This window comes from Plasmopara halstedii, assembly GCF_900000015.1.
Source record: "Plasmopara halstedii genome assembly, contig: Scaffold_208, whole genome shotgun sequence".
Classification (NCBI taxonomy): Eukaryota; Oomycota; class Peronosporomycetes; order Peronosporales; family Peronosporaceae; genus Plasmopara; species Plasmopara halstedii.
Window position 1 is genome coordinate 708,279 of NW_020187129.1, and position 26,254 is coordinate 734,532.

Genomic DNA, 26,254 nt, shown 5'->3' on the forward strand with positions numbered 1-26,254 from the left:
AAAAACATTAAGGAACACCTATAAATATATTCAGTCTTAAAAATACCTAAATTTGGTTAACGTTCCTCTGACCAAGGATCTGTGAACTGCCGTTCACTTAGAGTTTGTATACTTCTGGAAGTCAAGCTTCCTCTGTGCAAGGTGCCGTGTGCCCCGTCACAGCTGAAATACTTTAGTACTACGAGCAAATTTGAAGTAGTGGATCCTGATTGGCATTTGGTCAGGTATCCTGAATTAGGTCTTTGAATTTGACCTATCCGACAGCTGAGTCTTGATAAGAAGCTTTGAATAAGCGTCAACCACTCTTGAGGATAGAAGATGAAATACCCACATCTTAACCGGGCAACAAGAAATGTGTTGCGAGCATAGATAGCGTCAAAGGAGGCCCAACGCTCAGAAACGATTGTCGCTAGCGTGGATGTGCTCAATAGATAGCGAGAATGGACTTCGCAAACATACCTCTGTAAATCACCTGTGACCCCTACAAAGCTCTATGCAGCGGAACGTCACTGCTAAGCGTTATTTTAAGCCTGGGAATGTTCTTCTCTGGATACGAAAAATGTAGATGACAATGATTACGACTTTGCACAATATTGGACAACAGCGCATCACCCTAGCGTGTTCAAGCTAACAGATCGCGCGTGAGAACGGGTGCTAAGGTGCGGTCGCTCACGAAACGAAGATTTCATCACATGAGATGAACCCAGACTACAGATTTCGTGAGCTTATGTACCGCCTAATCAGAATTTCTGCGTTTGGCGAAATCTCAAGGAGGAAAATGTCGGAATATGTTCAAGAGCTAAAAACACTCATAGTCCGGATATAGTCGACTCTTCTTCAAGACCAGTGCCGGCTACAATACTTTTTAAGGGTTCGCCTACAGGTAAAGAGGCTGTTGCGTGCGCCGCATATGATTCAAAGGAATTGTTGAATGCCATAATAATTGCGGGTGCATCTCTTTATCCGCGAAATTCTGTTGAGGCGCAGGAGGTGGAGGCTCTTTGCAAACACGTGAGGCGATGGATCTCATCCAAAGTTGAGAAAAGGAGAGATCTAATTTGCGACTGAGCAGCATTGCGGGTACCAATCGCGTGGGTATCACGCTCTTGAGATCCATCGGCTTAGGTTCGCTCGACAAGCTCTGAGGGTGAACATTCTATCCAAGTCGTGCCGACTTAAAGTTGAATTCGGCACTCAATGCCACAATTACCGCTTCTTCAAAAGAAGGTGGATGCACACGGAAGGCTTCCATTCTGGCCACGCCAGTGCGGAGGCCCTCCGTAAAGTTGGTCACTGTGACCGCCTCGGGGGGAGGATCAGCTGCCATACCGGCAACGAAAGTTCTCAGCTCTTGGACAATTCCTGCTTGCGCTGTCGAGCGGCAAGGAAACGCGATCGCACGCGATATGCCTGGTTAGGCGGAAAATACACTGGTAAAAGCTGCAGCTTCAGCTCCGTCCAGAAAGTAACGCCGACCGCAGTGCCGCACCTCAGTGCCCATTCTCGTGCTCGACCACCGAGCTTTGAGATAGCTAGCGCCACGAGCTGTTGCTCGGTCTGTAGCATGGCGGACGCCATAGCCTCGGCCTCTCTTGCCCGATGCAAAAGACTCTCTCCATTCTTGCCCTCGAAGATAGTAACGCTCGGCAGGAGTCATCGGTCGTCGACGGTGGCGTCATGGACGCAGTCCACGCCGACATCTTCAGCTGGAAGTTCTCTAGCAGAGCATTACCATAGCTCGAAAACGCCTATAGGTGTGCACTGATCGCTTCAGATTCTCGCGAAGCGAGGTGTTGCGCGCTTTCAGAACCAAGTAGAGACATCAGTTTTTTAAGTCAGTCCTGGATGCCCTTGGGCATATAGGAGAACCGCTCCATCCGCACAAAGGATCAGTCGTAAGGACTCAAATGTAGATTGACTTCAAGTGCGATCAAGTGCAGCGGTATTGCTGTCGCTATCTCGTTTAGAGGAGGCCAAGCTAAAGTCGGTGACCTAGTGATCTCGCCGAGACGTACAACCCCTGCGAGGAGGCGACAACCATAGGATGGCGGGGGGTAGCGGGACGCGAGGATCGAGAAGTCCTTTCACGTAGAACGGCATGTAGCCGGTAGACGAATGCACCGCATTACTCAAAGTGAACTCCACAAGTGGCAGCATGGCGCTCCAGAGCCTCGGCGTCTCAGCGCAGACACTGCGAAGAACGTCTTCAACGACGCGATTTACGCGCTCAGTTTGACCATCGGTCTGCGAATAGTCCACTGTTGACATAGTGAACTTGGTGCTCAGCACCTTGAAGATTGCCGACCAAAACTCTCTAATGAATCGTGGGTATCTGTCAGAGACAATTGACTTCGCATGTTGTCAAAAGACACGATCCACAAACAGCGTCACTGTACCCACACCGTCGATGGTGTCCGGCACTGCCGCGAGATGAGCTATCTTGCTCAAACGGTTCGCAAAGACCGCCAATTTATGTTGTTCGTCGAGTCCTTGGACAAGCCAAACACAAAGTCCATACTCATGGATTGCTAGCACCCGGAGGGTACCGGTAGGCTGGTCAGCGGCGTCGCCGCATTCGGAGAGGGTTTCACCCTTTGACAGGTCTCACACGTGCGCACATATGTGCTTGTCCATTTGTACAGCTTAAGCCACCAGTAGTGGCAACTCACAGAGCTGTAGATCTTCTCACGACCAAGATGACTACTGAGTGGGGTGTCGTGGGCCTCGTGGAGAATACAGTATTTTTAATCCTCATCTTGAGGAACCACAATTCGTGGCGTATCCGTTAAATCGGTGCTACACTCGAACACCACTCTCAAATAGACGACGTGGTTTTCCTCATCTGTCCTATCGTGTCCCGCACGACTGTGGACAAATATGTCGTCGAAGTTTGTATTTGCATACGCCCGGTGGAACCTAGACAACTGCGTCACAGTACGATTGAATGTTGCTGGTGCGTTTGCCATCGACCATGTCGAGTGCACTGTACTTTGTACAGCCAACCATTTTGTTCTGGAAAACATTCTTCCTGGGAATCGGCATCTGTGCCGGAATGGTGGCAGCGTCTAGCTTACTGTAAGCGTGAACGATACGCCACTTGCCGTTTGGCTTCCGGACGCAAAATGTGGGTGTCGAATGGGGAGGCTTGCTCTTACGCACCATTCCTGTGTCGTGTTTCGCACGGGAGTACCCACTGATTCACTCAGCGCCTCGCGTCAATGTGGGTTGCCTCTTGCTCATCGAGTAGCCGGTACGTTATCACGTTATCTCTCTGCGAGTCACGGAGTTTTGAGACGAGCCAGACTTCGCATATTTTTGTTGAGCTTTGCCATTGCACTGTCTAGCTTAGAGCATCTCGGCAGATCAGAATCGCGCCGCTGCTGTGGAGCAGAGGCAGCTTGGCAATAATAAACGTAGACGTTTCTCCATCTGCAAAAATGCAGGTTACGTCCGATTGTTCCGTAGGAGCGAGCTCGAGGTACGGCTTTGGTAAGTCCAACTTACAACACCGGATCTGTATGCATTCGCCTTAATATTACTCAATCTCGTATTGCTACGACCGTGATCGACTTGATGTAGCGCGGTCACAGTAGGCCGCAAAAACTGCATGTGTAGATATGACGATTGCATTCAATAAGACCTTTTCATCTATAGCATATTCGTGTGTGTTCGTTCCACCTGCCTCTGAATTCGTGTTTCTTTTGTTTGCCTTGGATTTCAGCCACAGCGTCGTGTTCCCAACATATGGTTTTTATCTTATTATAAAACTGATCTTGCTACAAAGTGTAATAGCAAGTGGATTATGATCAACACCACCTCCTTCACTAAGACCAAAGCCAATTCGCTGTTATGTCAAAGGTACCCGCGATTTCATCAAAGTAGATTTTGCAAAACAGGAAAGCTTGTAGAGGCGCGTACTTCGATCTCATAGCAAGTTCATGAGTGAGAGCAACTTGGCCCAGCGCCACGGTCTCTCCGTGCGTGTGCTTCGCATGATATCCTGCATAACGCGGATCCCGCAATCTGTCTGACCTTTTTTAATGAACGGGAGGCGGTTGTCCTATGCACTCTGGTGCCGATAAATGTATGTCAAAATTTATCTGTAGCGGATTACCGGCGAGTCATGCTAGCGAGACAGTTCGCCGAGGAGCAGCTTGGCTGTATCGTCACCGGTCATATTATCGCTGATAGCCGCGATATGAGTCATTTTGTTTAGGCAGTCTACGAAAACTACAATAGCGATAGTCCCGAACGCGTCTTTTGGGAGACAGAACATAGAGTCTTTACTAATGGACTGCCAGCACGCTGTTGGACCGGTCAGACTGTCCAATGGTGTCACTGCATGCGGCAAGGGTTTATTCCGCTGGCACAATAAGCACGTGCGCATCTATGTGGTTATCTGCTTGTACATGTTAAGCCACCAAATGCATAGTGCTCATCGGGCAGTATGCCTTTTCTATCTCAAGGTGGCCATTCAACGAGGTATCTTTTGCCTAGTGCAATATTTTGTGCCGAAGGTCCCATCCTGAGATACCAGTACATGCTGAATGTAATCTGGGTCAGTGTTGTAATAGTACAAGCCTTAGGGTTAAGGCAACGCGGTGCAGACGTGCAACCGTGTGCTTCGATAATGCGGCATCTGAAATACAACCCTTTGCTTTCCAAAGCTTTCAGCAACGCAACATATGTTGCATCTGACTCAGACGCTGTACAGATAGCTTAATCCGTTGGCGACACCACCATTGTGACATGTGACAATTCATCAAAAAAGCGACGTGAATGTAGAATCCACCAACACATAAAGCCAACACGGCTTGCATCTTTTCTCAAATGAATATTTGGGAAAGAACGATAATCATCTGCCATTTTCTGTGAGAGATGTGGTGACGACGTCGCTGTGCGCAACGACGCTTGATCGCAACTGGCTTCGGACCCGTTCTGAACTTGATGGCCTTATACTCCATAACATGTAGCTTCTTGCCATGAATATGGCAGCTGGTATCACTCATAACGTACTCGTGAGGATTAATGCCGTAAAAGCGCTGATCGCGATCACGCGATAACATTAACATAGAGTAAGGTTTAGCCCATAACACAGTGTAAGCGTCACAAACGACGTGGATTGGTCGATATGATTTCGGAAGATCCAGAATAGCGGCACACATGAGGCTATTTTTACCCTTAAAGGTGCATCTACTGCTACACCCCAGCAACATTTAACTCCGTTATTAGATAAATGGCGTGGCGAGAGGTGTGAAATGGGCATACTTTGCGCTGTATTTCTGCAAGTAGTTGGACAGGCCAAGTCATTACAATTCCTATTAGGACAAAGGCAAGGGCCAGTGTATGAATGCATATATCGTTGCGGTGTCTACCCGCAACCCTTTCCAATGAGCCAACCTAAAAAGAATTTCGTCCGCGCCGGACAAACACTTGCTTATATTGGCGAACTGCTCATTCGAGCGCATACACTCGAGCACCGCTTGCAAGTGTTTGACATGTTTTTCCACATCCGACTTCCAATGCTTTGCACGACGATGACCGAAAATATCGTCGAAATAGCTTTGCGGTAGCCATGGCGTGCCCTGCACAGCTGGTTGCCTACCAATTGAACGTTGCTGATGATTAAGCCGGTCCTTGGTAAAACCGGACGCTTCCCGATCCTCTTACTAAGGTAAACATATCAGAAAGGAAGTATTGCTATCTGTCACCAGCAGCTGGAATTAACTTCACCTATATCGCGGCTATTGAACAAAGAGCAGCCGACAGTGCTGTTCTGTAATACAATCACGGTCTTAGACATGAATTGAGGCTGTATTTATCTTACTAAAAGCATGCACAATGTACCACTTGTCGTTAGGTTTTCTGTCGGGACGTCAGCTCCGAGTGTGGAAATTTTCTATCACTAAGCTTGTTTTCTGCGTCGCACGGAAGAAAGCGTCAATGACGTCATACGTTCCCTAAGTAAGGACCATTGGACCATTGCCGCGTGACGCAATATTTGAACTTAGAAGTCAAGACAATTTCAGGCTGTACTCCCCTATATACGGCTAACACGTGTGGTTGATCTCTCTTTGCCACGTCATTATATTTCTTTACCGAAGAACTAAAATATCCCGCAGATCTTTCACGATAACTGTCCCAATACTTGTACTCAGAGCTATGCGAGTATCCTCAATGATCGATTCATCCATGACGGATGACGATCTCAGCTTCTTCTTCGGTACCAGTCGTACCCTCAGTTACCTCACCGTTTTGTAATACCCAGCACATCCCCCCCGAGCAAAAATTCTTCCGGTCCCTAATAAATTTATGTTGTATATGCTTACGACCTTTCGGACTTCCAGGGCCACTCCATTCGAGGGTACTCGTCTCTGTAGCTTCAGTGCCCCGCACGATAAGCCCCTCACACAGTAGTGCTGACTCAAACCTCATGGCAACAATGAAGTATCCATCTTATCGTCAGAGTCTGGTCCTTACTCTCGCGGCTGACAGTCGCCCGTCAGCTCTGCTGGCTCTGGTACGGGGAATATGACACCTTCTCTTGCTGGCCTTGGCATAGATAACAACAGCTCGCAGCTATTCTTTACCGTCCCGCTAGAAATACACTTTAGAGATCACGACATACAGTTGTCCAATTTCACCTTAACAGCGATACACTCAGGAGACGTAAATATACCATCGCTCTTTCCGTCTGAATTTCGCTCTGAGACTTTAGCTCACTGCCTTTTTGTCTTTCAAGCTCTCATCGAGGCAACCAGCAAAATCATTGCTGTCAATTTCGGACAGGTCCATGACCTACATGGAAGCTATTGTAGCCTTGTGCCCGCGCAAAATGCGCTTTTGCTTCCTGACGGAAGTGTATTCATGGCCGTCAAAGTTGCACTAGATAAAAAGTATGGGTGTCCAGTCGAACCAAGGTTCATGTCATTCTACCCGAGAATGCGTAAAACGAGCTTGTACATCGAATCTGGGTCCGGGACCTAACAGCGCTCTACGCTGTCGAAGTCGTTAAGTTTTATAAGGAGGCCAAATAAACCTTTCTACACTTTCACTAAACGGAGTAGCTAAAATAGTACCTTAGATTTAGTCTGTCATCTCTGTCCCTAGTTCAACCTTCAGGGAGCTTGAGGGCTTGTCCTTCGGAAATGGATGCAAAAAATGGAAGGCAACGAAATCACCGAGCAATCACTGATAGTACCAAGGAAAGCTTATCGTATCATCAATCATAGAGGAGTTCGTCATTGAGGCACACAAAATGAACTCAGTGAGAATAGTGAAGCAGTCTACCTAAAGACCATGCGGCATTTTTACCTTTTCTGAAGGATCACCACGATGTGGTCATAAGACACCCCTCACGGCTACTGTCGCCAATTAAGTCTTGAAAATGGCATTGATCCGCCAGACATTGCTAAATTCGCCTGTAATTGATACTTAGGGAGCACTTCGACATCATATACGTTTTTTCTTTCCTGCAAATCACGAAGCAGATTTGGTGAGAGGACGTTTATCTCTTTATTCGGTGTCGACATTCGGTGTCGAAAAATGAAGCGAATGGTAAAGTGTGCATGCTTTTTATTGTCTCAATGCGCTCCGGCGCACACCATATTTTCAAAACGTATTATTTGCAGACCAGTATGACAGGTTTTTACACTGACTGTGCTCTCAGTTTGATCGATGGGTAGTACCAAAAGTTCATGGAGGAGTTAATTCTAAGCATATGTAATTCTTTCAGTATGACCGAAAGGTTGCTAATCACTTTATAAGGCACTCCGATCAGCTCCTAAGGCGTTTGACCCGATTCTCTGTGAGACATTTCACATGGACTCGTCGAGTCAGAGATTCCTCGATGTGAGGTGCACGATAATTCCGCTGCATTTAGCTGTACTCATCTTGGCTTCTACGACCAAATCTGAAAAAGACTATACATTCGTGAGAGTAGAACAAAAGCTGTTCTTGTTTCGACCCTCAGAGCAACAAGACAGGCTCGACAAACTTCTGTAGTGAGTAGGCTCCAAGGTGGTTGTGCGATCGGTGGGCTATGAGACACTAGTGGCTATCATGCCCCCAGTTCTGTTTATGGTTATGTATGTATCAATCCCCAGTAACTTCTCAAACTGGTTTTTGGCCAGCTCACACAGTGGGACCGCTTTTGCAAAGCGTCCAGCCTTTTATGAGAAGAAACAAGTAAAACGACCCCATCTAGGTAAAAGTGGTTAAGATGGCCTTTGAAATGTGGCCATGTTCCAGGCGAAGTATCAGCGCCACATACTGGTGGATTCTAAGCTAGGAGGCCGCGCGAATAAAAGACATTTATGCACCTCAATAGATAAGATATTCCCACCGCATAAACTGTGCAATTTCAAATAGTGCCCACCTGGCAATGGATGCGAGGACCAGCGGACCACGTGGAGGTATTGGGAACCCTTGTCGCAGTAATGGCTTCTACCCGATTTTAGAGGCGATAGCAGTCTTCATGAAGGGTCCCTGAGAGATGCGGCCCGCGCCGATACATTTCGCATCCACCTAAATTAATTCTCGGTTGTGGTTAATGTCGAATTGAATGCCGAGCACAATTTTGATTTAGAAGGGATGGTTGGATATGTAAATAAAAGCTCTATGAGCGCATAGACCTCGAACAAGAAGGCAATTTGTGGTACTTGCATATACTACACCGTGTGTGTCCCCTTCACTCTCTATATATGTCTGCGCTGAAACGTGCAACAGGTTGAGCTTTCATCTCTCGTGTAGACAGATCGAACAGCCTTACACCTACGAACTGGGCTTGACTTTGCCTCAAGGAGGTCAAGGTAAATTTGACGCAGCCTTTGGAGGTAATAATATGTCGGCAAAGTGGTTTACGGCCAAGGATTGTTGATAGTCAACATCAAATTCTAGGATTTTGTGAAGCTCTGGAAATCTGATTGATTGGAGGGCGTGTAATTACGTACGACTCGCGACTGTTTAAAATAGACAGTATGCAGAGGCCTTGTAAATACCAAGTACGGCGCAATATCTGTGTGTCGTGCGGTGAAACAATACGAGAGTATATAATGCGTTAACACCTCTTCGTTGTGGGCAAGTTATCAAGTCATTCGAATCGCCGCACGGTTATCAAAACTGACCATCCTGAGTGGTATCACGGCCTCATATTTGTACCTGTGTCTTAAATCTGCTTGTCTATTCAAGATTTTCTCTTGACACCGCATTCGACATAACATTTATCGTTTGCTCGAATGCAGTTATTTGTTGAGTAAAATTTCGGTGCAAGTTGCACTTGCATAAGAGACCCGAATACGATACATTTACCGACTCCGGGACGAGTCTGACCGGTATCCTGGATATCGGTCGCTAGCTATAGTCCAGTAATTATCTTTTCCGCTGAAGGTGGGGATAAATTTTGACGGACGTGATGCATAGAGTCGGCTGGAGATGCATCTCTTACTGAGGCATCTCACGAAGATGTCCATTCTTGCACACGACGCGCCGTTCCACAGTATTGTTCATAGCGGAGTACATGACAATCGATCTCAATTTCTTTAGATATTGCTCTGATAAGGTTTCTGAAGGTTTTTAGTAGTATTTGCAGCGAAGCTATTCACTGCTAGAAAGCAGCAACACGGTTCTGAGCTCTTAGGGGGGTGCCCATGCCAAGCAGTTCTACAGTCCGAAGTGCTGACACAAAAAAGGAAGCTCGTTAGTGCCAGCCGTGGGGTGGTTTGACTTGCCGGCACTGCTCGTTTACGTGACACATTTGATTGTGACATCCCACTAGTGGCAAAGACGCTGGGATGAAAGACTTCAAGAAATATGAAGACCGAGAGTGTGCCAGGTCGTAAGCGGCCATAGCATCAGCGTAAATTTGCCGAAGCGGAATCTCAAATTCCCACAACTCTGCATGCTGAAGATAACCCTTCCACGTCACCAGGTACTGGAAACAGCCGTCTTGTGGTGAGAAAAAAATAGGTAGGTCGCCATCACAGCTGTCTCATGCAGACAAGCGGGGTTGTTAACGTGATGTTTGTTAGTTGATGGGCTGTCACTTCGACGTCCGCGTCACTGATGCTGGCTTGTAAAACTTTAAGTGGGTGAGAAATCGCCTCGTCCAGTGCGCGAATTGACACATTCACCTAGTGGCACTTTTGCCAGCATCTTTATATTCATCATAATGGTACGAGCTTTTGCAACATCTGCCGCTCCAAGCGCTAATGGTGCTCATGGGAACGATGGCCTGTGGGTTGAAAAAGCTCTTGCTGGGCGACTACGAACGGTATGGATTCGTAGTAACGACGCGAGTTGGGCAAGAATGGGCGTGACGCTTGCGAAGAAGAAGGCTCCTTTAACAAGGTCTCGTTAATCAGGAACGAGCTGGCAATCGCCGTGGGCTACACTGTTAGTATGTGATATGCTACATCTTCGCTCTGCATGCTCTTCACTTTTGGTCTTTTAGTTCAGAAGTTCGAAGAGTAAAGCCTCCACGCAGAATCGTCCAACGAACCCTTCGCAAGAAAAGGTCGGGTCCTAGTAGGAACTCAGAAGCGTCGTAACGCTACAGCCCAAATGTCGAAAACAGTAGACTGTACGCGAAGACATTGAAGGACCCATTTACGGATACAATATCAGTGCATCATGCCAAAGGACGTTGGTGGGAGTTTCGAAGGTCATGGTAAGATTCTAAGTGAATTTCTGTGCTCTTCCGACGTCCCAAGTTTAATATCGTTTTATAATCTTTTGTATTGAAAGCACATTTTGATTTAATATGTGACTCACCATGATTGTTTTTTGAGGTGGTTATACACATCATATTTTTATAAGTTGCGTGCATGCAAAACGATACTCATAAGCTATGCTCTACTAAAAGGCATAGAGTCGGGTCTACTTGTTTCGCATTTTAAAGATTTTCCTAATATGAGTTAAGATATTGGTAAAGATGTACAAAACAAGTAAATTTCAAATGATAGAAACTGTTAAGCGTCTGCCCAGCCCTCAGCATTATGCAACCTTACGTCAGCGTCCATATTGGGCGAATTCTGAATAGCGTACAACAGTTTCGTCCGCAGCACTTCCTTGCTTGTATATGCCGGAAGTCGTAGAGCAAAGAAACATGTCTGTGCATGAGGCAGGTACAGATCTGGTTGGCTAGAAGCTCCTGGATCTTGAGCGGTCTGAAGTTTGAAATTCATTGGAAAGTCCTTTGCGCTGTTCGGCATTCGGCTGCGAGCCCACACAAATCGCAAAAAGGACGTTCTTTCTTCACTTGTCATTTCGCGAAGTACCTCCCAGAAATGTTGCACGTGCGGCATCGCCTCATCAGCCCCCTCGCTGTATTCTGTGCATTGGTGCAGCAGGTCGACGTCTACTTCACGGCGTCCACAGATCAACACTTCGAGTTCACGCGGCGTGAACAGGGGTGCTAGCTCCATCGGTAGCACAGAGGCTAAACCATCCTTCAATGCAGCAAGCTGTTGGCGGCTTTCGGTTAGTCGTGTCTTTTCTACGAGTTGCACATATAGTTCGCGATTTGCTAGCGTCACCGGCATCTTTTCACCGAGCGGAACCAACGGGACCTCAACGCCGTCACTTAAGGTTGTCGACATAGTGAGATACCCAAGCAATTCGGCGGCTTCTTGAGCTGCTGTCTCCATATTAGTGTCGAGAGCCTCAATGCGGTTCAGATTATTGACCACAGCCACATCAACGCTCTCCAGGTGGGCACGGCTGACTTCAAGACCTGCTAATGGCCGCCACACAAGTGACGGCAAATCTAGTCCCATCTGTAGACCATGACGCACTGCGGTGCCGATAAGCTTACCTAGAAAGCGATGCAAATCCAGCGCCATCGGTCCATTCGCAAGTAATGCGGTGCCACTCGATGGGTTTAGCAAAAATTTATCCTGATTGATGCCGGTGGCGCTTCGACGGTTCGGACACGGGATCAGCAAGGGAAGCAGGCCTTGCTCACCCTTTACTAGTTCGACATTGTCCATCTGCAATTCGTCCACAATTTGCTCAAAAACAGCGCGATATGGCCCACCGTAATCATTTACACCTTCACCCAGAAATTTAACCTTAAATGCACGACGTTGGCCGCCATGGCCCTTTCCGCAATATGCTCGGCGAAAGAAACTGTCGTTCCAAGCACGCATTTCTCTGTAAAGTTGTCCAAACACCGAGCGACGCAAGCGATCACCAGGTTGCGAAAGCAAGCTCAGCTTTGCGGGTTGTGCCTGAATGCGATTAATACGGATAACTCGAATCTCACGTGGGTCCTCATACTCATCAGACGGTAACGGAGTACTTGTGGTCGTCGCACGTAACACGTCATCCCAAAACGCACGTTTAGTGCTCGTAAAAAGTAATCGCCGTAACGAGCGCAATTTCAGACTCGTTGAAAGAAACTCGGTCGAGCTATTGGTTTTGCTCCGAGCCACTTCAATTGGCTGAGTAGAACTCCCATCGTTAGGCTGAATTGCAATAAACGGGAGCACTCGAAGAATTTTGTTATTTAAGACCCGTAAAACCGCTGTGCGCGCACGCAATTCAGGGCCAGTAATGTTTTTCAAGGCTGGTGACGTGAAGTAGTCATCGTTTACTAGTGAAGTAGCACGGGAGCGTCCACGCACCGCAAAAGTATCGTCCATGTTTGTTTTCGTCTCCGCAGGTGTTACCACATCTGTGATTTTGAGGTTAGTCACATCCAACCCAGCAGCTGCACAGTGGGCATTAAGCCTCTCCACTAACTGCATGTCAGACGAAGTTGAATGAGCTTGTGTAGCGAGTTCGACAAAGGCATCAAAGTTTGTTATAGCACGCTCTTCCAGGGCCGAACGCGGCTTGAACGGACTAAATTCAGATGAATTCTCGTGGTACGACATATCCGTCGCGCTGTTCTCCATCAACGTCATATCTTTATCAGCACGGCGAATCAGAAGAAGCTCTGGCAACTCATTGGAAGACCAATACCAGGCCCACGCACGTCCTTCGTCAGCACCCTCATTCCCCTGTGTTTCTGTACGATACCACAGGAATCCGCGGTAGACACCCAAGACTACAGCTTCTTCAGGCTGGTTCAGCTCCTGTCCACACTTCGAGCACATGCGCACACGATCACCAGCTAAAAATGGAGCACTAAGGCCGGCAATATTGCTGACACGGATGCAAGCGGCTGTAGATGTGTCAAAATCTACGGAAATTCCTCGTGGTCGCACATTGCACCGTTGCCAGTGATTCTCCCTCCATCGCTTCCACTCCGACCAACTTTCACGAAGGAGCGTGTCTGGCAGCTTTACTCGAGTAGACACACTCGTCGGCGTCGAGAACATCATCCCCTCGATTCCATCGGTACTAGGTGGAGATGGTCCACCAGCCAGTGGCTCAGCCTTTAGAGATCCTTTCTCTTGTTGGACCGAAACGTACCAAGAATGCAATGACTTGCTGACATCGACAGCGTCCGATAAAATTTGGCTTGGAGGCACTCCGGGCATCGAGACCCACTTTTGATTTAGCGTGACACGGTCGCCGCCCTTTCGCATACCGATGCACGGATACAGTGTACGTGAGATTTGCTCGCCTTTTATGTTTTCAAATGCGATACCTAAATCCGACACGATATGCTCGCCAAACTTAATTCCGTCCATAAAGAATGACAGCTTGCCTTGCTCCATATCAAGTCGAACGCCGATAGTGTCACTTGCGTTAAAATGATCACCGTAGATCCTTTCTGTGCTATTGTGGTACGTGGCGCGGAAATTCACAAAGCCCCATCCGTGCCACCTATTTAATCGGCTTGATAACGCAGCCTGAGAACCGGGTGGACCAGCCTTTTCGCACACACCAATAAACACGCTACCGAACTCAGCTTGGTCTACGTGGACCTCCCAATAATGAACGCCTGTGGTAAAACCAACCGTTCCAAGTGCAAGGTTTCTCGATTCACCACTATGGCACGTGACTGTCAGTCCATCAGACGAGATACCAAGCGTAGAAAAGTGATTGTGGTGGTCCATCGTAAAGAGATACTTGGTCGATACTTGAAGCTTGCCCCGGATCTCGACTACCTCTCCGTCTTTGATGCCTGTATGTGTGTACTCGCCACGAAGGGTATCGACTGTAGAGGAAGCATTAGTAGATGTTGCATCAACATCTTGCGTGCTTACGGGAAAAAGAGTATATTTTGTCCCAGGCTGCCATTTCTCCGTCCCAAAGCGTAACTTCCAACCCATGTCGGGGTCACCACGTGTTAGCTGCAATTCCTGAATACAGAAAGAGCCGTCGGCATATCTTATACCAACTACGCGAGCAGCAGCACCGTAGTCAGGCCATTCTATCACGCCAGTTAATTTGTGACTCGAATCGTTGGAGTCAACAAAGAGATAAAGCAGAACACCAAGATGTAGTTCTGATCCGAATGATCCCTCATCTTCCAGTTTCGCAACTTGAGTAGGATACTGGTGAGTGACGTTACCGTCCTTGTCCACTTCGACGTGTATTAAATCGTAATTTCCATCTGCACCCCATCGATAAGTGAATAAGGAATCGTTTGGCCAGCGCACCGACATTCCTTCACCATCGACGCCACTCCAAGGGGAGACGCCCTCTACAACCCCTACACTTCCTTCGCCACCATCTTGATCGCGCCACTTCCAATTAGGTCCACGAATTACCTTGCAGCCAACCTTTAGTTCTGTTTGACTGGTCTCTTCTGGCTTCTGTCGGAGCCTGAATTGAGTCAGAGAACCACTCCAGAGCTGCGTATGAGCATCAGCAAGCACTCCCACGCTATTGCCATGCTTCCAGCCTCTTGGTTCATCCCCCATGATGCCACGCTTTGCGGCCTCCAGCACATCAACTTCATGCGGATCAAGCATAGAGTCATCGAGGACGGGGTATTCAAGCGGTGGGCGAAACTCAAACTTGGTATCAGCATTGTCCTGAACTAATTCGGGTACAGGCAGATTGGTTCGACGTCTTAATCCTTTTATATCCAGTCGGTCTTCCGATGCCGGCGGAACGGCAGCAGGGGATACCATAGCATCGCTATCTTCGTTTGCCATGTTAGCAATTGCGGACAGTGTAATGGCCGGAGCTTCCTCAGTGTCACTATTGTCAACATCCATGTTTGTTACAGCACCATTTTGTGCGACATTGGTACCATTTTGGACATCTTGATCAATATCATTGCCCGTGGCATCCACTTGACCCATACTAGAGGATGAAACTCTGTCCAATATATCAGCTTCCGCAGTTTCTGCTTGCGCTGCTAAAAGATTTTTAAGCTTTACAGCTTCCTCAGCAGCCTGTTGGGCTTTTCGCACCTGTTGAAGCTTTTTTGCAGCCTCGAATTCTTCGTACTCCTTTTCGTCGATTGGCCTCAGATCGACCTCAATTTGTTTACATGCCTGCAGCCGCAGCGACATACTGCTTTTGAAAAGCTTATCGGTAGACTGTCCCACAGCACTGAGCACTAAACCAGCGGCAGAAACAAGTTCCACAAGGCTCTGGACATATTTTGAGCATACAGGCGCATTCGAGTACTCGCGCAATATCCGTTCTTTTGAAAGATTTATAAGGCGTCGCAATGGAAGAGCATCTAAGGCCTTTTTCAAACGGATCTTCGTTTCAGCGTCAATACCCTGAACATCGTGCGGCTCTGTGATCCCACATGACTTCGGTAGAATATCTTGTAGCATTCCTCCAAGGATTGTTGCTCCACGTTCCTTAACGCATATGCTGGGAGATTTCAATGCTGATACCCAAGCTTGAAGCATTAGTTGCCGGATTTGATCGTGCAAAGGTGATGAGAGCAGATTCTTGTGCGCCTCTAACGATTTAAGCAGCAAAGTACTTAGCCACTCCGCTAGGTAGAGGTTAGGGTGATTGAGTACTTCCTTATCAGACCACGCCTGGCCTGCTTCAGCTGTAATCTGCAGGAGCACTGTAGTTATGGCCGCCTCCGATGAATTCCATGGAACTCGAGCATACTGGCGATTAGATGCCTTTTTAACCTCCCAATATATTCGTGAAGTAATCGAATCTACTACGGGATGATTTTCTTCGATTCTGGATGCCATTGATGATAAAGCATTATTTAACGCAGATTGCACAACTCCAGATAGTAAACTTAGCGCAAAACGGCCGGTGGCACCACAATTAAGAAGGTGAAGAGCGTCGCTGTCGGGCTGCATCTGCGACGTGCCGGGCAATGCATTGGAAGTGTGGATTGCACTCAAGCTCGCAATGAGTTTTACAAAATCGACAAATTTTGCCATATCCATTTTCTCAGAGTCAACGTTATGCAAGTTGTCGCCAGATAAACATCGTGCAACCGAGAATGACCCCACTGATGATGTCGGCCATTTCGCTAGTAGAGTAAGCAAAGCTCGCCTTGCTTGCAATATAGCAAGTGAACGCGTGATGACTAAAAGTTCCACATACACGCGATTATCAGGAAGTGCTTTAATTTCAGCAAGGGCGTCTGACTTGGTCATACCAGAGCCAAGGGCGAAATTACTGTTGCGAGTGTGACCTGATGTCCGAAGCATTGATGGATGCATGTCTCGAGCGAAGTATCTCGTGTCACTCGAATAATACTCATCGCCCATACTCTCTTCTAGGCAATCTTCACGGGATCCAATTACGTTAAAACCCTTTGGCACCGAGCCGAGGTCGCTGGTATTGCTTAGCACGTTCAAAATTGGCTTAAAACCTGGAGGAGGCGAGTACTTGAAAGGGATTCCCCCGAGATTAAACTGCAGACGCTCTCTTCGGTTAAAACTTGCACACGGGTATACGCCACGGGCAAATTCGATAGCCCTGAATGCAACCCCCATGTTTGCTGATCGCATCTTGCCATTCAGACTGAAGATAATAGTGCCAGCATCTGCATCGATACCGCAACCTATGACATCGCCCTGTTTCCATTTGGACCCCCAATGAGATGAGCGACCGTGCCAACGTTGTTGTCTCCAACCATCATACGCCCAGGAGTGTGCACCGTCACCAACCCCGTCGCCGCGATCAGCTGCACCGCAGAAGGCTACGTCAGCCCATCCAATTTGAATACAGCCGTTGGTGTGAAGGATAGCTTCATAGTACCACCGGCCATTTGAAACGAGACAATCGGGTGCACCAACACTAGCAAAGCCACCACCAACGAGACCTTCTACCATTAAGTCGTGCTCTCCAATGCAGGCCTGGCCACTTACAGCTCGAAGTGGGTTAGGCATAAGCTCGTGATTTTCACCTTCTAGAGCAGTTGTGCTTGTACGTGGAGCATTTCCCTCTGTATCATCCTCACCTGAACCACGCAATTTAATCTCTTCATCTCGCCTATCCTCCGTTTCCAAAGCCTCGCCGTTGGACAGAATCCACGTCAGAGCCGCATCGACATTGTTCCTGTTTGCAGCAAGTGCTTTTTTGCACCAGTTGAAAGGAAATCCCATCTCAGATAGCTGTTCCAGCAAAGGACTTATGGCTTCAAAGTCGTCTTTTCGTGAGAATTTTGAGCTTCCGTCTCCACTAGAACGACTTGAACGGTACTCCGTGACAAGACGCTCCATATCACTGCTGTGCTCAAAACAAAAGTTTATCGCAGCTTCAACATTCTGAGAACAGCGAGCTAGAGCAACATCACACCATTCCTTAGGAAATCCCATTTCCATCATTTGTTGTACAATCGCGCCCGAAGAATTCGAGGTATCCAAGATATCACTTGTCTTGTTACTTCCTCTTCTGACGTGAGAAAGAGGGGATGGTGCTGCGTGCGCACTTCGTATCGCATACCAACGAGACCACAGCATAAGCCAGCTTTCTTCAAGCGAGGAGATATCGCCGACGCCTGCCGTTGTAGGCATCTCGGAAACAGCTACAGCTAGTAAGTCCTTAAGACCTTTGGGACCAACACCTCGTATGAATATCGTAGCGCAATTTTCGTTTCTGAGCAATGTGGCAGAAGCACGTAAGCCATGCTGACAAAGCAGCATTCGGTAAAGGCGTGACTCCTTCTCCATTTCCGCCAAAATGTCGGTAGGCTCGGAGGCACACGTGGATTCAGTACCACCATTTTGGTGACAGGGTGATATATTGACCTCCGAGTCGGACTCATCAGCACCAGCGCCACTAGGCATTTCGCTGTCCATTGCTGATGGCGATGAAGATCCATCATTGGACATGTCATCGTCATCCTCACTATCTCCATCGTTTCCACCTCCTTCGTCGTCTCCGCTAAGAGCATCGACGATGCTCACCTCCTTAAGGCTCTTTTCCACTTCCACCATGAAGTAGGGGAATCGTTCAACAAGCAAGGACCGCAAAACCTCGTCAGAAAACACATCGGCTGACAGCTCAACCTCTGGGACTACAAACAAATCATCGATAGGCACGCGAATTGGGCGTGTCTGGAAGTGATAAAGTTTACAGTTAGTAAGAAATACCTTGATACGTGTTCACCTTTATTCACTTACCGTGACGGAGCGAGTAGGAAGATTAAATTGCTGGCTGCTAGTCTCATCGGTGCGATTCTCACGCAGCAATACCTCGGCTGCTGACTTCTCCGGCTCGTACGCAACAATCACACCTCTAGCTCCTCGAAATGCAATCTCTTGCAATGTAGAGCCAGCCCGAGGCATAATTTTAACTGTCCCGCCGACGTGGAGACCTTCAATGTGACCATCAAGTATACAGAGTGCAGACAAGGCTCGTTCATAATTCTTGATTTGGGCCGACCAACTTTCGAGTGACGGAATCTCCCTTGACACGTCTTCCATTTCGATATCGGAATCGGCAGTATTTGCTCCCTCTGTGTCGTGTTCTGTGACACACAAAAGCGGGACGGAGGCAAGTGCTTCAGAGATCGCGCGATTTAGATAATCAGCCCACTTATCTGACTCATATAACGAACGAAGGAGCAGAACAACTTCTGCAGCGAGCACCCCACCAAAAAAGCCAAAATTTTCTTCCGGCCTTGTGGCGTCGACACATTTCGAAGTGCCTACGCTAGCGAGCCGGTGAAGCATTACCTTTGCGACGCTTGGTGGGCTAATCAGACCCACGATTCCTACAAAAAAGCTGATCAATGTGGATGCATGATCTTGTTCACCTTGCACTTCACCATCAAGTTCGTCGTCACTATCCATGTCAAAACTTTCGAGTTCGTCATAGCGAACTTTGAGTGAGGTAGGGTCAAGGGACGGCAAGAGGCGACGAAGGAGTTTAAGAATCCGTCGTTGTATCTGAGGTGAATCCACATCTACGAGGGCAAGTAGTAGTCGAAGCCACCGAGAAGATGATAGATGCGACCTGCAGACAGGCGAACCGCTCACCGAGTACAAGAGCGAGCAGATTTGGTAGCAATACTCTTGAGCATCGTCCATACTAATTCCAGAAGCCACCGACTCTTTTGACAAGCCCGAATCACTCGACTGTGTAGGATCAGTTACAAACGCTGTAGAAGTGGCTTCAAATGTCAACTTTTCTCGATTCCGTCGCATGTCTTCCAGCGAGTTTTTTAATTCTGTGTACAGCATATGAAAAACGGATTTGCCCAATGTCTCTGGACCAGAGGGTTTGCGCAACAACGGGATCGATCCTAAACTGAGACCAGACGACGACGGAAGGTCAGATGAGCTAATCAGACCATCTGTATCGCTGACATGAGCAACTTGCGCAGCCAGCAAATGTACTACTTTCAATGCAGCCTGGACTATCTTTTTTTTGTTCTCAGCATTAAAAACCGAATCATTTATCGAATCAAGCGGCAGGCTACCCGAAGTTTCAGTCAAGTTCGCATCACTAGATCCACGAGCTTCGTCTAATACCGTTTGCAGCACTCTAAAAATCCCGACGCGTGATAAAAATGAGTGATCATCTGGCTGAATGATAATTCCCCATGCTAGCAGGATAACCAATTGCAAATCAGTGTCGTGAGCCCAAGTAGCCTTAGACAATGTCGCACTAAGGTATCCATACAATGACTCAAAAGAGGTCCTTAAGTCATTTCTCAAGTGCTTTCCGCAACCACCGAGGCCACTCAAGTAGTAAGATAAATCCATTGAATTAGTCTGGGCTGATGCTGTTAAAATAGAACTAAAATCGCCGAATTCCTTGTCCAAAGGCGCGGCACGACCACAATTAGTCTTTGGGTCAGCCATTATAGGGGACAGCCACTGCAATGCGCTACTTAAAGCGAATGAAGACCGAATGATTTCGTGACGTTCCGGAGATAGGACTCCACGGTGAGTATTACTCGAGTCACCGACAAAATATCTAAAGGATAGCATTCCAATTGTCCGAAAAAAAGCAGCAGAGCAATTTTCTAGCATCTTCGACTGCAGCACTGCTATGCGAATAGGAGCTTCCACGAACCGAGCTACTTGGACCAATGTGTCGCTGTAGATGCGCTCAGCGCATTCATACACTGCGGCTTTAGCTTTTATTTTCGGAACACCCATGTCCCCTGTTGTCAGTGCGAATACGGCCTCAGCAGCTGCAAGAGCTTTGGCGCTGGGCTCAACCTGGAGCAAAAACTGGGCTTTTTGGATAACTAGTTCGGCAACAACAGTGTAAGAAGACCCCATCGACTTTTTTGCCCGAATTGCCCACTCGATTACTCTCTGAGCCGCCCGCCAAATATGCATCAAGTTGTCATGTGGTCGGACATCACCTTCGGCAAAAAGACTCTGCGCGTTATCAATACATTTTTTAACGAACTCCAAAGAACCACTATGCCATATCATGGCAGCACAGACAGTTCGTCGAGTAACTTTCATAGGCTCCCCCCCAAGCCGCACAAAAGGTGACTCACCAACGTGCTTCAAAACCCACCGATCTAACGACACCACTTCACCGCGATTTTCAATAAATTCCCTTAGAAAAAAGCTATTCACCTGAGCCCCCATGTTGTCGACGCTGCTGACAGAGTCAAAAAACGTCATGGGTAACACAAATCGCTTCCACTTCTCAGTGGCTTTAGAAAGAACAGGCAGTAATCGATCCACCGCGGCAGGCCCTAAGCCAGAAATATCGGCACATCGATCAAGCGCATTCATTAAATGAGTTTGAACATTGTTTCGTGGTAGTCCACCCTCAAGCAAGCTACTGTTCACCCACTCATCGTATTCATTATGTGAGCATTCGGAGGACAAGAACCTAGACAAGTCTGCGTCATCACCTTCGTCTATTTCCCTCTCGACTGTCTCATTTGCGCTTAACGCACTTGCACCCATATTTTTGGCAAGCAGATCGTCGTTTTCCAGACTGATCAACGCATGACTGAAGTAGCCCAGTAAATTGGAAATCACCATTTCTAATATAACTAAGCTATTGCTCACCATTTGACTGCCGTTCGTATCCTTGCTTTCTGGCAAAATTTTGTTTCCTACAATACAGCCACTTGTATGACTCTTGGTGTCTTCGTAACTGCCTGTAAATACGGTGCCATCAGCACGTAAACGTCCTTCAACCAAGCAGGTCCCTCCTTGGCGCCAAGTTTCTATAAAAGACACTTTTGTTCCTCGAGCGATTCCATTCAATGTCACACTGGTAAACGAACCGCTGCTGCGCCCTTGCATTGATCCATCTTTGCCTTGACTGAGCGTAAGATGGTATTGCTGAGCCGGAATATTGCCTGCAGCCATACTCTTCAATTCCCATTCTCCAGCAACGCTAAGCACAAGGTTACCGAAGGAGGTGTCGTCATTGCTTTCTTTCAACGCTCGAAGTGCTTGATTTACATGCTCGATGCATTGTACAGTGCGAATACACCATGGCACAAGCGTGATAGCCAGAATCGAGCACAACCCGTGGTAGTCCTTAACGAGACTTAAGGAACTGACAAGCGGGATAATCATGTTAAACAGTAGTGGGTGAGAAGTTAACAGCATTTCATACTTTTGTGCATACTGGGCTTTTTGACTTGACGTAAGACTTAGTTGCTGACCTAAAGCAATGTTCAGATCATTCAGCACAGGGCTTGACAAAAATGAACAACACGATTCCAACAAGGTTCCAGCGTGATGTAAGAACGGCTTGAGAACTGCAGGAATTGCCAATTTAGTCAGCTTTATAGTGCTACTGCCTCGAGATGAACCAAACGTTGTACCCGCTAACGGTTGGACAGGTAAAATAGTCACTTGATCGTCTCGTTGGTACAACCCAATTGCAGGGTACAAAGTACCGTGCTGTGTCAAGCCATCAAAAGCAATACCCCAATCGCTATCACCAACACCAAATGAAAGAGCTCCACTATCTGTATTCAATCGGACACGTACAACACTGCCCGTTGTAAATCCATCACCATAGTCGCCGCGAACTTTACTTCGGGCATGCCAGAGCGCTCGAGTGCCAATTAGCCCCCAGCCCTGTCGGTCGCCACCAACATATGTAGCTACTGAAGCATCTCTCGTACACACCCCAAGAAAAATATGTCCCTTTTCACAGCGATCAAGACGAACGCCCCACTCATGTATTCCAGTATTTGGAGGGCAACCAGTCGTAGCTATGACCATACCCCACTGTTTCGCTGTGTATTGCTTTGCAGTTCGATTCCCGTCCGAAAGAGTCATCGTCTCAGCGCACCTTGAAGGATCAAATTCTAATGCGGGAAGCTCGTCACCTCGTGATCCCCCGAGTCGCTGAATCATCAGATCTTGAAGAGACCGAAGCAGAACAATTCGACAATTCAAAGCTTGCAGGCGCGAATTATCGACTTTTTCAAGAAGAGGTAGCAACGGAGCATGCGTTAGGTCGTAGCTGTCTTCGAATGAAAAGTTATGCCACCCTTCAGACAAGACGCTTTCGCGTAATAGATCAACAAGACTGGGCAAGCGATTAATACATTCCAACTCTTCAGCCTTCTGCCTGCGACCGAGATACCACAAATCATCGTAAGCATTAGCTAGGGCATCAGCGTTTAACGCATTGTCGCTTAAACCACCACCAGAACTTTCCGAATCGGCATTCAAAAGACCAGACGAACCATGCCCGAAAATATAATCGTACAGGCAGCGTAAGCTTAATGATCCCGCATCAAGTGAAGCACGAACAATAGCAGGATCCCACTTCGCTTTAATACCTCCAGTCCTTGAGGCGGCATTTATGAGGACTCCATCATCAATGAGTTTCAGAATTGACTCTTTTCCGCTATCACTTTTCTGAATATGCTCAGCCTTGCCATCGTGTTCGATTGCATCCACACAGGCTGGCACAAATTGTTGTACCATATCGGGTAAAGCCAAACGAGCGCACAAGAGGTCTAGCTGGTAAAATTTCCATTCCACGTTTTGCTTACCTTCCCGGGCGAGTTTAAGGCACTCAATTAAGTTTGATGCCAGTATCGAATGCCGTTCTGTCTGGCTGACGTAAAATATAGCAAAAGCGCGTATCCACACTGCCATAGCTTGTTCGCGTATTCGAGAAGAGTAATATGCGGCGGCATTCTGAACGTCATTGGGAGAGCAAGAATCTGGACTTGCGAGAATTATAGTCCTGATAATATCATTGTCGACTTCACATTGAGATGGGATCTCTGCGGTGATACAATCTAAAACTAGTGACTTTAAACTCTCCAACAGCGGGTTCCCGCCTTCGCCGATATCATCATTTTGCGAGACGCTTGGCTTGCTAATTTGTCCAAGACCAACAGATGCTGGGGCAATCCCCATCAATTCAACGTGAAACAGATTTACTTCTAACACGCGAAAAAGTGAAAGCACCGAGCATGACGAGAATAAACTCCACTTTGCAGTCCAGATAGGTTCAGCAGACCAACCAGAATAAGATACGACTGAATTGTGCAGATCTTTCAAGAGGGAATTTAAGAGCATAAATGTCAGTGGATGCGGTTGAACAGGTGATTTGTTTGGTAAAATACCCAGCTGGCACGATTTTAAGTACTCCATGCACACATCAGTCATTTGCGCTATTAATGTCATCACGACAGCGACGCCATCGATATCATTGAACGGTTCAGTGGGTACTTTAAACGGGCCAAGCTGCAATAATTCCTTAGCAGAAAATCTAGCCGGGAAATTGATTTCGGCAGAATGAGAGTTTTGATTTTGTGAAGCTCCGTCTGAATCAGTCTCACTCTTTGGAGTCGCTGGAGCATCAATCGAGGCGTTTTGGTCTTCGGGGGAGAGAGACAAAGCGATTGCACGGGCCATCAGTGCATCTTCATCCACACCTTCATCTCTAAATTTATCATCCCCTTCCCCACGCTCTTCCGCGTCATCATCATCAGCGTCTGCATCTTGTCCATCATTGTCAAATTGACTCATTTGAACACGAAGCTTAACGATAGATCCACTCTCTGAGTCCAAATCCATTTCTGCAGACGATGTGTTCTCCAAAACGTCGCTTTTTAACTCTGTCCCAACGTTTTCTTCCCCACCCTCTAAAGCACTAGCTTCTGTCATGGTTTGATCTAACTTGGTCGGCGTCATGACTTTTTTCTTTCCAAAAGTTGCAGTTGAATCCGTTTGTTTCATCTTATACTCAGGCGCTTTCTCTCCTCGCAAAACTCGCAAATGCGACGCAATCTGAAAAGTTGGTGGGGCCGCCTTGTTTGACTTATTTTGCTGATCCATGAAAGACATAACGAGTTTCACCGCAAGCATCAGTGCCTGCAGCGATCCATCTGCAATACTTCTAGCAACGAAGCGACAGATGTTGATCTTCATCTCTTCATCTGTTAAAGGTTCAGCCGTCAAATCAGGGGTGAGCATGCCAGCTCCAATATTGGACTGCGATGACTGCTTCTCTTTTCGGTCTCGATCCTTTCGCTTTTTTTTCTTCTTCTTGTCTTTTTTGGGGTCCACGCCAGAAACAAGCGGATGACACAGAATGGCACCATACAACGCCGGGTCTTGTTCTCGAATTGAGCCAAGCATGACATTGTATACTCTAGTGTCCACTTTGTCCTTAAGCAGCCTTGAGTGCAGCCTGGCCAGTCGCTTGATAGGGTCCTCGGTGTCATCTTGGATGTCGTCCTCAGCATCAGCATCTTCTTTATCCTCGTCGCGCTCACTTTCGACATCCTTTTCTTTATCCTTAGCCTCGTGAAAGTCGCGTCCGCCACCCAACGCAAACTCAATATCTGATTTGGCCTCCATAAAAAATCGCGTCAACTCTTCGACACGCTGGCGGCGAGCGGCGTCAGCGCTCAGCAAGTCATCCTGCTTGCTACTTGTCTGTTTCTGCTGTGTATCTGTACGCTCTGGTGCACGCTCGAGCTTGACAGGTTCGGCGCGGCCGGTGGTGGCAAAAAATTGCAAAGACTCGGCCGTGATGACGTTACTCCGGTCGCTGCAAAGCGCGGCCAACTCCGCCATTAGACGCGCGTAGCGAATTTCCAATGAGTTTCTTTCCTGTGATTCCTGCAGTTCATGCAGCACGCTAGCTTGCCGCAGCAACCGCGTGTGCTTGCTTCGCGTGCCGCTGCTACTCATGAGCTCCACGTCAATACTTTAAATTAGTCAAGCAGAGTGATGTTCGTGTTGTGCAGCTATGGAATTTGTTGGATTGTCTTCTTCCCCCTGTTTACGATCTTTGAAGCCCAAAAATACCCCACTAAGTACGAATTCCACATAATGCAGATATGAGTATATATGATCCCTTTTCTCAATATTTAGAATGAGGCACGCAAATGGCGCAGATAAGGTACTAGAGACAACATCGTGGAGCAACCTACTACTGATAAAATCAGTATTCGCGAATACTACAGAACTCCGAAAAGGAGGGGACTGAAGTAGACGTGGGCTGGAAGACGAACGTGAGAAAAATACAGCTTTACGTTAAAAGGTAGATGAAGTGTTAGTTAAGTAAAATTTTCTAAATAGATTAATTCTCAAATTGATGTGCTATTAAATAGGAGAGTGAACTAACATTGTTAGTATCATTAGAGGCTCTCGGCTCCGCTCCTTTGAGAAGTGGACGAATCTAATCTCTGTGCATTTGTAAATTCAAAATCTGAGAGTTAAAGCTTTATCCGTGCAAAGTGCACAGCAACCCGTTACACTTGGTAGCTCTTGTAGTTGAGAACTGGTAGTGGGAAGACTATATCTTCTGCAAGAATTGTCCATAATATGCTTGAATACTGTCTCCAAAACAGATAAGAAACTTTACAAGTTTTGTCGATGGTGAGTACCCAAGAAATCAGGTAATGGTGGAATAGTAGCATGGCTTCAGCAAGCCCGCATAAAAAACTTGATGTATTTACATTCGCTTCGTGACAGTGTACGACTCAATCTGTGATTAGCTG

General features: G+C 47.4%; 3 protein-coding genes across 3 annotated transcripts; 2 read left to right on the forward strand and 1 right to left on the reverse strand.

Moving 5' to 3' along the window:
* Window positions 1–778: 778 nt before the first annotated feature.
* Window positions 779–1,068, forward strand: PHALS_03127 (uncharacterized protein; the record flags this gene model as incomplete). Its single annotated transcript, XM_024721812.1, has 2 exons — window positions 779–814; window positions 871–1,068. The coding sequence occupies 2 exons, from the start codon at window positions 779–781 to the stop codon at window positions 1,066–1,068; spliced, it is 234 nt and encodes a 77-aa protein (XP_024572951.1).
* A 6,993-nt stretch (window positions 1,069–8,061) lies between these two features.
* PHALS_03128 (uncharacterized protein) lies at window positions 8,062–8,285 on the forward strand (the record flags this gene model as incomplete). Its single annotated transcript, XM_024721813.1, has 2 exons — window positions 8,062–8,206; window positions 8,251–8,285. 2 exons carry the CDS (start codon window positions 8,062–8,064, stop codon window positions 8,283–8,285), a joined length of 180 nt encoding a protein of 59 aa, XP_024572952.1.
* A 2,682-nt stretch (window positions 8,286–10,967) lies between these two features.
* On the reverse strand, window positions 10,968–25,442 carry PHALS_03129 (hect e3 ubiquitin; the record flags this gene model as incomplete). The annotated part of the gene is made up of 2 exons (XM_024721814.1): window positions 10,968–18,395; window positions 18,462–25,442. The coding sequence occupies 2 exons, from the start codon at window positions 25,440–25,442 to the stop codon at window positions 10,968–10,970; spliced, it is 14,409 nt and encodes a 4,802-aa protein (XP_024572953.1).
* Window positions 25,443–26,254: the final 812 nt, after the last annotated feature.